General features: G+C 38.7%; 1 protein-coding gene across 2 annotated transcripts in view; it reads left to right on the top strand.

The window, feature by feature from the left end:
• The window catches only part of tango6 (transport and golgi organization 6 homolog (Drosophila)), a 45,511-nt gene that overhangs the window by 12,755 nt on the left and 18,186 nt on the right, over positions 1–14,570 (top strand). Inside the window, exons 12-15 of one of the 2 annotated variants that reach the window (XM_040132556.1) lie at positions 742–885; positions 5,100–5,624; positions 8,358–8,415; positions 8,578–8,736. In XM_040132556.1, the coding sequence (XP_039988490.1) occupies positions 742–885; positions 5,100–5,624; positions 8,358–8,415; positions 8,578–8,736 (886 nt within the window). The remainder of the gene's footprint in view (positions 1–741; positions 886–5,099; positions 5,625–8,357; positions 8,416–8,577; positions 8,737–14,570) is intronic. The other variant, XM_040132557.1, reaches the window with a different exon arrangement.

The following is a 14,570-nucleotide window of genomic DNA, read 5'->3' as shown; positions in this document are numbered from 1 at the left end:
CTCCTTGGCCTTTGCTCATGGAGCACTACTTGGTTTAATTTGCAGGGTACAGGCTGAAACCACCACACATAAGGTCAGCCTGAAGCTCTTTAAATGTCTCGCGTGGTGTTTTTTCAACAATCTTCATCAGACTCAATGACACTTCTCTCATTGAGTTTCTTCTTAGCACCACATTAGAAGTGACTTGACAGTTTTATGACTGTGAAACTTCTTGATAACATTACAAACTGTTGAAACAGGGATTGGCGAATTTTTATGTTTTTTGCTAATAGCATTTCTGATGTTTTCAGACAGCTCTCTTGACTTTGTGAGAAAAAAACTGGAAACAATCAGCCCCTTTTTATGAAGTAAAACCATTATTCATTGGTTAATTCAGGTCACGTGAACCCTGAAAATTTAGCACAGGTGAGTCTTATCTGTTTTTTATTTTGTTTGAGGGACTAATTACATCCATCAAAAGGGTGCCAACAATTGTATGAAGTGTACATTTAATGTATGTATTTGTTATTTTACTATATGAAAGCATTATTTATTTATTTATTTTTTGCTCAGTAACTTTGGGCATTTTATTACATATTTTGATCATACAAAATTGGTAAATTTGCATTTATTTCGGAGATATTTTAAATTCTGTACTTAAAATTCATTGGTGCCAATAATTTCAACCAGGACTGCATTTGGGCCTGTGAATCTCTCTCTGGGTATTATTTGTGTTCGTGATTCAGTTTGTCCTTTCTCCAGGTGGTTGACTTCATAGTGTCATTTATTCAGAGGGCCTGTTTGGGTCTGGATCAGATCACTGACCCGAGTCTTGGGAACCCAATAGAGAGCCAGACACTGAGCATGGGGATGGGCCTGGTGGCCACACTGCTGTCTGGACCTCAGGTACTCATAAATTAAAACTCCACATATCAACATGTTGCTTATTAAACTACATCCACCTTATGTTACATGTACTTTCTATATAACGGAAAACTGTTTATGTTCAGGGTTGACCAGGTATCAGTCTGGCCAATTATCGGATCCGATATGCAGCATTTTTACGATTATTGGAATTGGTTTTTGTTTTTTGTTTTTTTTTGTTTTTTTTTTTCATCCAACTGCCGATAAAATAAATTTTTTTTAAAAAGGCGTTACTTTGGCTCTGATGTAGCCACCCCTCTCTGTCTGTAGTCACCAGTCTGTGGTTTCAAGCAATGTCCCGTCTCCAGCATTGTCTGATTGGTTACACGCCAGACATAATAGCCTATCAACTCTGAAGGCTACTGTGTCACAGATGGGCAGAGAGGAACGCATTTGCAGACTTGAGTAGCTCCAATGAGTAAGCAGAACTGTGTTTCGAAGGTAAGGCAGCAGATATTGCAGAAGTTGCAATAAACATCAAATACTTATTGGCTATTTCTATGATGAGAAGCATGCCTAGTTTCCCAGTTACACTGGATAATAATGCACCCCGTTGCAGTGTTATGCAGTTAACTATAATGAAATAATACAATTATTTATTATTTATTATTTATTTATTATCTATTATTATTTATTTATGTGGCAGTAACTATATTTTTAAGTAATGTTGGTGCCAGTACACGTGGAACTTATTTTATCTAGCATATTGCAAACATAACATTTCTTGCCTGTATGAGTTGGTGTTTTTACATGTTATAGGTAGCAGATAGTCATAATAACGTAAGCTAATGTTGCGTCTCATAGAGTTAACTTGAATGTGATAGCGAAAGTCATCAAGTTAATTTGTTGATCCGTAATTTAGCCAGCTGACTAACAAAAAAAAATGATAGGCTATAATGTTGTTTCTTGCAGGTCACTTACCAGGGCCAGTATTACTCTCAGTCTAAACCTACGACAACTAGTAACGTTACTGAAATGTATCCTGATGTTGTCTCTAGCTCTGTTTCATTTAGAGAGGTGCAGGATATTGTTAGAGACTTTAGATATAATGGAACTGCGTCTAAGGCCTGTGTTAATCCATGCATGTACCACATAAATGTTGTACAGGTGTCATAGTTGAATAGTCAGTTCCATTGTTATTTTACATATTCAGCAATAGTAATCATTAGTAATGGAGTAGCCTAGTTTTGAATGGCCAGTTCTATGCTGTCACATTTAAATATATAACATTTAAACAACTGAAACCAACTAAAGGCTTTCCAAAGGTGGTTTGCTGTAATAAATGAGGCATAATCGTGCTTCCAGCATATTTCAGCTTTTATCTCCCCACTTTTATCTCCCTCTTTCTCTAAGCTCTAATTGCAGAGGTATGCATTAAAGAAAAGGTCTAAAAGTGCACTATGGGAGTATTGCACTCAACCAACACCAGGGAAGGCAGTCTGAAATACGTAAAGCTATTTTTTTTTGTTTATTATTAAAATTTTCAGTTGCTTTTTGACTTTTTTTTTAACTTTTTGTTTTAAGATAATATTGAAAAGTTTTAATTAAATTGTATGCTTAAAGGCATTTAAGCATTTCATCACTTTTAAAGGCTTTTTTTTTTTTAACTTTTTAAAGTTTTGTGTTGGCGTTTGTGTTCTTCTAAATTTTGGCACCAAGATTTTCTTTATTGAAAATGTATATCGGTTGCAAATACCATTTATCAGTCTCCTTGATTACTAATAATCGGAATAGGTATCGGCACTGAAAAAAACCATATCAGTTGACCCAAAGTTTTCGTAGGCCATGTTCACTTGTTATTATACATCTAATAATGTGTTATAATAAGAGAACATTAAAACCTAAAGATATGTTTTTGAGGTGAATTTGAGTTAAATTCACCCTCACTCGACAACATTCATGGTTATCCTGGCTTCACTTATACACTCAGTTAGCAGTTTATTAGGTACACCTGGCTAAAACTAATTTGGTGTAATACAGGAGTCCTGCAATAAATCCAACCTTCATGATGGTTAAAATATTCAGTTTGTGTTGAAACTGTTTTATAAAGGTGTTGATTCAACTTGATGTATGTTTTGGAGACTATTATTTTGTCCACCCCATTTATATCAGTCAGTACATTTACAATTACACTAATTTTCCAGTATTATTCGAATTTTATTGAGTTTGGATATTCCCAATTTGGCTTTATTCTGAAATTAGCATTTTTCTATTAAGACGTGTGGGATATGCCAATATTATTTGGGTTTTAGGAACATGGATATGTATACAGCGTGTTCGGAATATGCGTTTCAAGTGGGATTTTCACAGCAGTTTGTGACACACAGCCTCTTGCCTGTTTACAGTCAGCTCTGTACATTGTACACAAACAAATACTCAAAAGTTTGCAAGACTGGGGTAGAGATGCATGCCCAAAAGAGCCCAATTTTTGGATGGAAGGAGAAACACACCTTTTTTTGAACATTATTAAAGACTTGGATATCAGCAGGTTTTGGATATGTGCAAATATCACAACACCGACCTTTTCAATACCTCTGTAGGGCAATAAAGTTAGAAAAGGCGAAGCCTTAGGACGTACAACATGGAGGCTCCTTAATTAACAGAAACACCTCTCTGTATAGCAGAAGACAGTTCAACACAATCACAGACTACATCATCCAAAAATATCATACAATTAAATCAACTCCTCTCTTAAACAAAAACGGAACATTATAACCTTGACGGAGGTCGTATTTATCGCAGGGCTGTTGTATTAGACTGCATTATTTTTAGCTAGGTGTACCTAATAAACCGCTATCTGAGTGTACTTCACTGCAGCATGACAAGACCTTAGCAACAGGAAGTCAAAACAATGTTTCTGTTAGTTGTTAAAGATACCCCATGTGGAGCAAACAAAAATAAATTAAATTCTGTGTAAATCACCACAACCCACTGTATGTGTGTTTGAGGCCTAATAAATGTGTTGAATGCATTTCCTTCTTCATGAAACATTTGTAGAGCTGACTTTTGGAAACTTGAAGCTTGTTTATATCTGTGTTTTCTTCTCCCCTGCCTTTGCTGGCTTATTGCTACATTCCTTGGCACCAAATGTTCAGTGTTCATTCTTCAACTCAATAACATCCAGCCACGTGGGCACCTCTTGCTCTGTGGCATTTATTGTCTGCAATATTTACCTCCACCAAAGAGGAAATATTTTCACCCATGTCTGTTTGTTGGTTTTGTTTATTTTATCACTTTCCTTAACGAGAGGTTATTCGACAATTTCGTCAATATTAAGCCTTGGCGCAGTTATGCGCCCTACTGAGTGCCATACTTGTTAATTTATTTGTTCTCTCTTGTGTTCACATAAGCTATTACTGAGAGACAAGCACTCCAGAGAAGAGAGAACATGGCCAGACTATAGAGAAGAATCAGACTGAATGCAAAGACAGTATAAAACTAATCAAAAATCAAAAAATTAAGATTACACTGCAATATTATATGTATATTATACAGCAGTTATATGTATATTATACAGCAGTAGCTCAATGGAGGAAGAGACATGTAGGCAGGATGTGCTGCCTACATGTCTCTTCCTCGAATGTAGCAGATCGTGTTATAGTACCATGATACTCAAATGGACCATGAGGAGTCTCAGAAATCAGAACTGAGCCGTAAAGGTGCCATGAGACAGTAGGCAGTTGCTGCCAATGCTGCCTACATTGTTACTGGTGTAACCAAGTTCCACACAGAAAAGTTGCAGGAACTATTATTGCTGGTATCTGAGTTCCCAGGATTATACAACTCTTCACCAGCAGTAGTCTAGGAGCAACATCAGCTTCAAAGTTTGATTATCTAATCTAGGTCAATAAACGGTGTTCATGATATTAGTTACCTAAACTTGCTGTATTACTTATGTCATTTTGGTAACCATTAAGCTACAATCCGCAGTATCAACGTGATGAGATTACAGTAGGTGGATAGCGGCAACCTGAAGAGTACAGTATAAGGTTGTTAGTGGGATCCAGTATAGCCTGTAGCCGCGCCAAAATTGTGCTATGCTGCTGCCCATTCAAAACCCAGAACACAGATGTCTCAGGTGGCAGGTGCAGTGGTAACTACTTGCTGTCTGAAAGTATGTTAAGTGTAGACCATGTAAGGTGGTAAGCACAACCTGCTCTCTTCCATCTATCCTCTCCCCTTTTTTAAAATTACAGTTTAGCGCAGAGGACTACTCTTCTATGTCAAGGTTGCTCCCACCACTAGAGACACTGTCTCAGAAGCACTCCGAGGTGGGCATCCAGGAGCTGGCATCCAACCTCAGAACTGTCATTGCCACTTACGGTTCCTACTGGCCTGAAAACCTCAGTGCTGCTACTCAACCCTCCAGAAACCCTGAGACAACAGCCAAGAACACCAGTGTGTCTTCTAGGAAAAAGCAAAAGATGCAAACTGAAGCAAATGACTCACAGAATAGTTCACATTCATCTCTCCCAGACAGTAACACCCACATCACACATCCAGTGTCCTCTGGAGGGTCTGCAGCAGGAATAACTCAACATCCTGGAGGGAGGACCTCTGGCAATAGTGCTCCTTGCCCCTCTACTGAGCCTTTTTCTAATTGGCTGCTAGAGGCGTGTGACCCAGATGTTCCAACCAGAGTGTTTGCCCTGAGATTCCTGACCCAAATGGTGCAAAATGGAAACCCAGAGGCTGTCCAGGCCCAGGAGAAAGTGCTCATGGTGGGTTGCTTGGTTATGTACTTCAGCTTTTTTGTTCTTGTTTTAGCATGTAGTCAGTTATGATGCCCTGAAAAATATTGATACAGAAGTATTATAATTCTTGTCAAAACTCGTAGACTTTTCTAAAAAAAAAAAAAAGTTAAATAAATTTAAGGGGGTAGTTTAAACGCGTATGACACTCAGATGATAGTCCTTGTTTTTATTTTTTTCTTCACAGTTTAGCTCATACTAAGTCATAAATCGTGGGAAACATAAGTGAAACAAATATTGAAGCCAATATCGGGGGAACGGGTTGCTCCGGGGGCTTGCAGCCCCCACCTTGCTGGCCAGAGTTAAATATAATTTTGGAAATATATAATTTTACGTTTCTTATATAAATAATTTAAACAGTTCCTGTTAAAGTGTGTGTGAATGTATTATTCTATTGTGGTTCAAGTATGAAAAACAAAAATTTGAAGGATAAACATACGCTCACCAAGCACTCTATTAGGAACACCTGTATATCTACTTATCCAGTTATTCAATCAGCCAATCATTTGGGAGCAGAGCAGAGCAGTGCAGTGCATAAAATCTTGCAGATACAGGTCAGGCCGTATTGTTGCCAAACTGGCTGGTTTGATTATTTTTTAAAACTGCTGATCTCGTGGGATTTCCACGCATAACATTGTCTAGAGTTTACTCAGAATTATGTGGGGAAAAAAAACCTCTAGTGAGCAGCAGTTCTGCGGACTGAAACGCCTTGTTGATGAGCTCAGAACAGCCAGACTGATTCAAGCTGACAGAAAGGCTACGATAACTCAGATAACCACTCTTTATAACTGTTGTCAGCAGAAAAGCATCTCATCATGCACAACACATTAATGGTCTACATCAGCAGAAGACCACGTCAGGTTCCACTCTTGTCAGGCAAGAACAGAGGTCTGAAGCTTCAGTGGGCACAGGCTCACCAAAACTGGGAGAAGACTAGAAAAACGTTTCTGTTGAGGCATGCAGATCGTAGGGTCAGAATTTGGTATCAACAGCATGAATCCATTGACCCAATCTGCCTTGTGTCCAGAGTCCAGGCTGTTGGTGGTGGTGTAATGGTGTGGGGAATGATTTCTGGGCACAGTTTGGGCCCCATTAATACCAATCAATCATCATTTGAATGCTACAGTCTACAGAGTATTGTTGCTTACAATGTGCATCCCTTTGCCACAATTTACCCATCTTCTAAGTCTCTTAAAATGGAGGGGTTATGTATAAGAACTCTGTCACTGTCCGAGTACTTATGGACCTAACTGTATATCTGGTTCTACCTCAGTACCCTGAGGTAGAATAACAGCGTGCTACACAACAGCTAAAAGTTTAGAGGATCTGCTAAGCATAACTGGCCATGGCAAATTATTGGTGCAGAAAATAACATAAAATAACACATTACTCCACTTGAAGTAGTCCAAAACCAACTAAAAAATAGACTTTATGGAAAAAAGGGACACAGCGTCCAGTAGTGACAGTGAGGATACGTACAGTATATTACTGCCAGGTGCTGGCAGTAATATACTTTTCTTTTGGTACCTCCACATTACCAGTGTGGTGTATTATTGATCCTCAGTTGATATCTCCAACCTCTGTGGGCCTGAGAGATGCTCCCTCAATGGGAATCCTATTATCTCTTCTGTGGACCAACACATTTAAGGACTGTACCAGTAAAGCTCTGGGTCAAGTCTGCTTGTGTTTTTTTTGGTTTTTTTTACAATGCCAAAACAGGCTGTAGTCCTAGTTTCACTCTCAGGATCATGTACCACAGCTATATGTATTACAAGATGCAATGCGTTGTAACAAGCCAAGAAGAAAATTTAACAATGTGTCAAAAATCTGATATTAGAGAAGGGATTAGATTGGAGATAAAACATCTTCAGCCATCGCTAGTATGTCCTTTGTCAATCAATGTAACCATCAGTGCTATACAGACATCTTCACATAACAAAGCTTATTGATTAGTAAATACATGGACATTAATTAGAAATTCACATTTTACATTAATTAATCTGATGACAGTTAATTGTAAGTAGCAAACACTATATAGACATCAAGGTAAATTGGATTATATAGCCATGGTTGATATTGCTTGGTTGACCTAGGAACTGTGTTGTCTTAGCAACCTATAAGACACTATGATATCGTCATATTTACTCTGTGTGCGCATCAGGAAAGTGTAAGTAGTGGTTTTATCTGCGCCTCCCTGGACATTCTGAACAAGCATGTATAATAAATAAGGTGGTTGAACCTCTTCCTCAGGGGAGTCAGAGGGAACAATGGTGTGCTCTAGGGACTTGTTGAGGTAGAAAGGGCGAGAAAGGATAACAACTCATCTAGTATTCTCTGTAATCAGGCCCCCCCCCCCCCATCTCCCTCTTTACTTCATTGGAAACTCCAGCCTATTCTATTCAGTTTATCAAAGAAACCCTTTGTTTTTCCAGTCCCCCATTTTCCCTGTACCCACTCACACCTATATCTTCAAAGGCCCATTATAGTAGCCCGGGGTTATGTTTGGATTATTCCCTTTGATCGCTGATCTCATTGTTTTTAATGTATTCAGTGTGCCAGTATTGATCCTCTTTTGTTCTATTGGCAAGATCTATATGGGTGATGTTTTTGATGTTTTTCTCAGAGAAATGGCAGAATATTCACAGTAAAGTGAAACATAGACTTTTGTGGTGATTAATCATGCTGTATGTATGTCTTCTCCAGCTCTTTTTAGAAAACCTGGAGCATGAAGACTCATTCGTCTACCTGTCAGCCATTCAAGGTAAAATAATGGTATAGTTTGGCCAAATGCAATGAAAAAATTAATTTTGGATTTTCAATCTGCAGAAGTAGCCTCTTTAATACACTGATAATATTAACTGCCTATCTGAAAAAGTTGTCAGTACTCTTGAAGGCAGATGGACTGAGCATAAACTGTCTTTAGGTCTGGCTGTGTTAGCTGATTCCTACCCTAAGAGGATCTTGGAAAGGCTCCTAAAAGACTTTCAACATGGTCCCTCCCTGCCTACATCCAACATGGCGCAGTCCCTGGAAACCCGCCTCAAAGTGGGAGAAGTCCTCATGAGGGCAAGCAGGGGTGTGGGTGAGCATCATTTGCTTCTTGTTCAAATCATGTTTGTATGACCAAACTAGTAAGGGCACATTTTGGTCAGAGAAGACCAATGTACATATTTTGGCCAAGAAAGACTGATGGTTTGAAAGTTAATGACCCTACAAGAAGTTAAATGCCTGGACTCCCCACCAGTCAATTAGAACTGAAGGAGCCTTTCAGATGAGAGGGAAAATGTCTTCAAGAACCTCAAGCAGTCCACTTGCCTAGGTATGGCACTTATAAATACTAGTGAGGACATTCACTTGACTTGATACTCATTTCCTGACCCGTGATCTGTCGTGTTTACTTCCAGGCTAGGGTATGAGAAGTAGCAGAACCAACCCCCGGTATTTTCACAGTAAAATTATAGTAAATTTTCCTGAGCAGCAGAAGAGCTACCACTGTGTAGAGGGTAATTTCAGCTTTTAGCTGTGTGTATATTTGTGATCTTGTCTTTGTGGTTCCCTAGCCTGGAAGCAAACACACTAGAATACTAAAATCGTAGCTAAAACATAAAGGATATGGTTTTCTTAAACAGTAACTTAATATTATTCCTTGTGAACTCAACTGAAAAGACTTCCACCAACATGTTCCAGTCATCCTTTTCCTCCAAGTCAATCTGCCTTGTAAGGTCAGGAAGGTCCGGCTAAGGTCATTACCTTGTCACTCTGTCACTACAAAATCGACTGGCCAGTAGAGATGCATTACTGACGCCACACCCCACCTATCTGATTGTGATTGAATCGCAAACATTTTTCAATTGCAACCTAAGACTCAGACTCTGGTAAACAAAACATGTGCACCAAGTGAAAGCCTGTCGGAGTGCAACTTAAACTGACAAACTGCAAGCAAAGGGAAAAGTGTTTTGTGATATTTTTTGGTTAGAAATTGAAATAGTTGGGATTTTAAGAAATTTGCATTTAAACTCCATAACTTTTGATTGCAAAGTAAATAGCTTTACTTTCCCTTGATTAACCTTTTTGGTCTTGGCAATGAAATATTTTTTGATTGCAGTACAAAAGGTTTGATCTCAAATGTGTTTTATTAAACTACAACTTTAAGACACAAAAATACCCCCATATGGGAGGAGGTTAGAAGTAACGAATGGTTGTCAAATTTTAAGTACAGCCAAAAAACATCTGCCACTACATGTAAATGAGCTGCAAACGTATTTATGCTTGTAAAATATGAAAAATGTTGGCAAAACAACTCTAAACTATATTACAAATATGGCTGCTAAAGAACAGATGCTTCTGAAGTGTATAGGGCTATAGTATCTTTCCAGTATCTTCACAGTAAATATGGATAATGACCCAAAACATACTGTTAAAGAAAAACAAGAGCTTCTCAAGGCAATGAAATGGAATGTTCTTCAATGATCAAGTCAGTCACCTAACTTCAACCAAATTGAGCATGCTTTTCACTTACTGAAAGACAAATCTGTGGGCAGAGAGACCCACTACTGCAGCCACAGAAGGTGGCTTCAGTAAAGGCCTGGCAAAGCATTTCAATGGAGCACTCTGCATTTGGTGATGTCCATGGGTTCTAGACTTCAGGCAGTCATTGAATGCAAATGATTTTCATCAAAATATTAAAAAATTATCCTTTTATTTATAATTATGTTGGTTTGTCCAATTACTTTCGAGCCTCTGAAAATGAGGGACTATGTATAAGAATGGCTGTAAATTTTTGTTAAACCCCTTGAATTACAGCTGAAAGTCCACACTTCAATCACATCTTGATGGCTTCATTTGAGATCCATTGTAGTGGAGTACAGAGGCTAGATTACGAAAATTGTGGCATTTTGTAAATACTTATGGACACAACTGTATGTTGTTTACTTTGGCAACAGTCACAAAATGGAAATTGAACAGGGTTGGAGGATTCAGCAGTGTTAATTCTTGTTTAAAAAAGGAACTCTCTAGAGCTGACTCTGACCTTTGACCTGTGGAGGTTGCCAAATGTTTTAAAAAGTGTACCCTTATCTCGCCAATAGTTTGACTTTGTGAGTGGTAAACATTGTCAGAATGATATATGTCTGTTTATTTATGTGCTCATATTTTTTGACATATATATTTGTCTGTGGTGAACAGCTATCAGCATGCAGCCACCACACCACAAAAGCCACATTGCAGGCTTGTTTTCAATACAGAACTCTGTTCAGAAGGGACCCTGTGTATCAGAACCTATCCCTGATAGAAAACCCCATTTGGGTTTTTTCCCCAGTCTGTTTTTTTCTGCCAGATTGCCATCGTACCACTTCCCTGGAACAATCGGGGGGTTTATATCCTTGCTGAGAGATTGGATAGAACTTCAGTTTGCTTCACAGACATCCAGAGAGCCTCTGTGTTTGTCTTTAGACCCCGAGTGGCTAAGATATGCCTTTTGCCAGGCTGTCATTTGTAAGTAAGAGGGTTTTCGTAACTGACTCGCCTGGTCAAGTAAATGTGGAATAAATTAATGTTTGGCTCTGCTTTGGTTTGCTTCCAGTTTCAGACTTATTGCACTTGCAGGGCCCCATGTGTTCCCTTAGTTTACAACAATGGGCAGAAGATTTACTAAAAAAAGAGAATTGTTTACTAAATGACTTTCCCCATACATAAAGTTTATTTACATATGCAGGAAGGGACTGCAGACAAAATAGAGTTTAAAAAAATTGGATATTTGTGATAATGTTGTTTTCCTATGATGCGTGTGTGTTGTGGGTTTGAATCTTGTAACTCTGAGGAAGTGCTTGGTACTCTAAGAGGGTAATCTAGAACAAACTATATAGATCAGGGTGTTCAGGTAAACTACCATTGTGACAGATTAGCAAGTGGAAGAAAGGAAGAACTATTGCACATAGCAATGCATCATTTTATTCAGAATAATTCCATTATTAGTATTTGTAAAATTCTGAGGCATTCAGGCTGTGAGGAAAAGCTGTCTCTTCTCATGTCTTTGCGTCTGTCTACCCTCTCACTGCACAATCGGTCTGCACTGTCAGACACACATAGTAAAAGCAAAAGGAGGTAAGCAGGATATTCTATCATTAGTACAGTTTAAGTAAGTCAGACTAAGGTTTGGGGTAGAGGAGAAATCAAATAACTGACCTACTCTATGTTTATAAATAAATCTGTTGACTAAAGTGCACCTGTGTAACTTGATTTCTCAGAGAGACCTAATATTCTTAAGGGCATGTAAACGGACTGAGTTTAGTACATATTTGTGTGTGCGTGCCTGCGTGCCTGCGTGCCTGCGTGCATGTTGCGAGGACCAGTTTGAGTTTTAGAGAATTGGAGTGAGGCCATTTAGGAAAGTTAGGACATTTTGGCCAGTCCTCACATTCTGACACACCTTCAAAGGCCTGTTTGAGGGTCAAGACTTGGTTTTAGGGTTCAGGTTAGAATTATGTTTAGGGTAAGGGTTAGGCAAGTAGTATCTTTGGTTAAGGTTAGAGTGATTCTCCAGGAAATGAATGTAAGTCAATGTAATATCCCCTGAAATCATGGAGACACAACTCTGTGTGTGTGTGTGTGTGTGTGTGTGTGTGTGTGTGTGTGTGTGTGTGTGTGTGTGTGTGTGTGTGTGTGTGTGTGTGTACTTATTTGGCTATACATTGTCAGGGCCAGTTTGGTTTTTAGACCTTTGGGGGGCAGATATTTTTGGCTGATCCTCACTTTTTGACATACCTTGAAAGGACTGTTTGAGGGTTAAGACTTGGTTTTAGGGTTATGGTTAGAATTATGTTTAGGGTAAGGGTTAGGCAAGTAGTATTTTTGGTTAAGGTTAAAGTGATTCTCCAGGAAATGAATGTAAGTCAATGTAATATCCTGTGAAATCATGGAGTTCACGTTTGGTTTTGGTTTTGGTTTTGGTTTGGTTTTGACATACCTTGAAAGGACTGTTTTGAGGGTTAAGATTTGGTTTTAGGGTTATGGTTATAAGTAGGTCTAGCTTGGGGTTAGGATAAGGGTTGAGGTTAAGCATGTAATTTTGATGGTTGAGGTTAGGGAAAGGGGTCAGGGAATGCATTATGTCAGTGAGTGTCCTCACAAAGATACAAGGACAAACGTGTGTGTGTGTGTGTGTTTCTGGATCAGGCAAATATAACTAGCTGTAATGTACACACACACGCACACACACACACGGGTCAATCAGATCTTACTACTACTAGTAAGTCAGCTGGTTGTCTCCTCTCCATGGAGGCTTTTGGCTTTCCTCCCTGCTGCTTGGCATGAGCAGCTGTAGTCTACTGTTCGGCTGTGTTCTTTGTATGTCTGTCTATGTAACAGTGTCAACCACAAACACAGCTTGTTAAGATGAATATGACTACCCTGTAAACAGCAATATTAGTATTGTGTAAAGATTTGGATTAAATGACTGGATTAAATTTAAAGCCCCTTCTCTGGTTTTCAATGTCAGGACAAAAATTAAACCCTTACAGGGGCTAACGGCCAAATCAGTGATATACAGGTGGAGATGTGAGAAACCAGACTCTTCAAGTCTACAGCCATGAGACACCATAGGGCTGTACTTAAGCACAGCAGTGTATGAGCTAAATTCTAATTATTCTAATTATTATAGTATTGTTAGCATGCTGATGCCCAGCAGGTATAGTGTTTACCATGCTCACCATATTAGTTTAATTTGTTAAAATGCACAAAACACAAAGTAAAAGTAGAAATGATGAAAATAAGATTGTAGTTAGTTTTGCAGGTATTTAGTCATAAACCAATTCATACAGAGGGAGACATGAATGTCTGTACCAGATTGCAAACTGTCCAACAGTTGTTAAGACACCTCACTCAATACCACAAATGTCAACCTGCTGGTAGTGCAAGAGGAAATGTCAAGGGATCACCAAAGTCGGTAGGAATTATCTTCTGGGAATCATGAATGTCTGTACCAAATTGTATAACAGTACACCCAACACATAGCACTAAAAACCAAACGTGAACTTGTTCTAGAGGAAAAGTCAGGGGTTCATCAAGGTCCATAGGGGTCATCATCTGTGGACCATGAACATCTGTACAGAATTTCATCATAGTCCATCTAATAGCTGTTGAGGTAATCCAGTCTGGACTGATAGACACACATTGCCATCCCTAGAGATGCTAACATGGCCAAAAACTCACCTCATGCAGCACTTCTGGCCAAACACCAGGCTTGTAGGATCACTAGCTAGATACATGTTTTACCCAAAATGATCTGCATCAAATGGAAGTTATATTTTAAGTTTTTCTCAATTGCATAGACAGAATTCCTGGAACAACTCACCCTTTTCTCAAATCTTCAAACACAACTTTAAAAAGTCATACCCAACGATACATAATCTAACTTCTGGGTCCCAATTCAAACTTTGCCCTCTACCATTATTTTACCTTGAATGGCTGACAGGTAGATGAATGAGTCTTCATGCTCCAGGTTTTCTAAAAAGAGCTAGAGAAGACATACATACAGCGTGATTAATCACACAGAAGCTGTTAAACACAGAATGTATCGCTGTTTGTTACACGCTGGAGGGATTATTTCAAAACGATACTGCAAAACTGTTTATAATAGGTTTTATTTGGAACTTTATAAAATCACAGCACTGACTATCTAGATGACCCTTTCAGGGACACCATGGCACAATAAATTCAAAACAGTACTGTAATACTATAAATACCTCTTTACATTAGTGGTTAAGGGAATACTATTGTATATACTGCTTTACTATGCTTGCACAGTAAAATACCCAATTTCCAAAAGCTTTACAGTATTTCCAAATGCAGCAAAAGTACAGGGTGCTCAGCATCAGCGTTATTATCTTCTTGTCTCAGGTCTGGGTCAGGCCATAATAT

Source organism: Xiphias gladius, chromosome 8 (genome assembly GCF_016859285.1).
Source record: "Xiphias gladius isolate SHS-SW01 ecotype Sanya breed wild chromosome 8, ASM1685928v1, whole genome shotgun sequence".
Taxonomy (NCBI): Eukaryota; Metazoa; Chordata; class Actinopteri; order Istiophoriformes; family Xiphiidae; genus Xiphias; species Xiphias gladius.
This window is presented reverse-complemented; position numbering and strand designations above follow the sequence as displayed.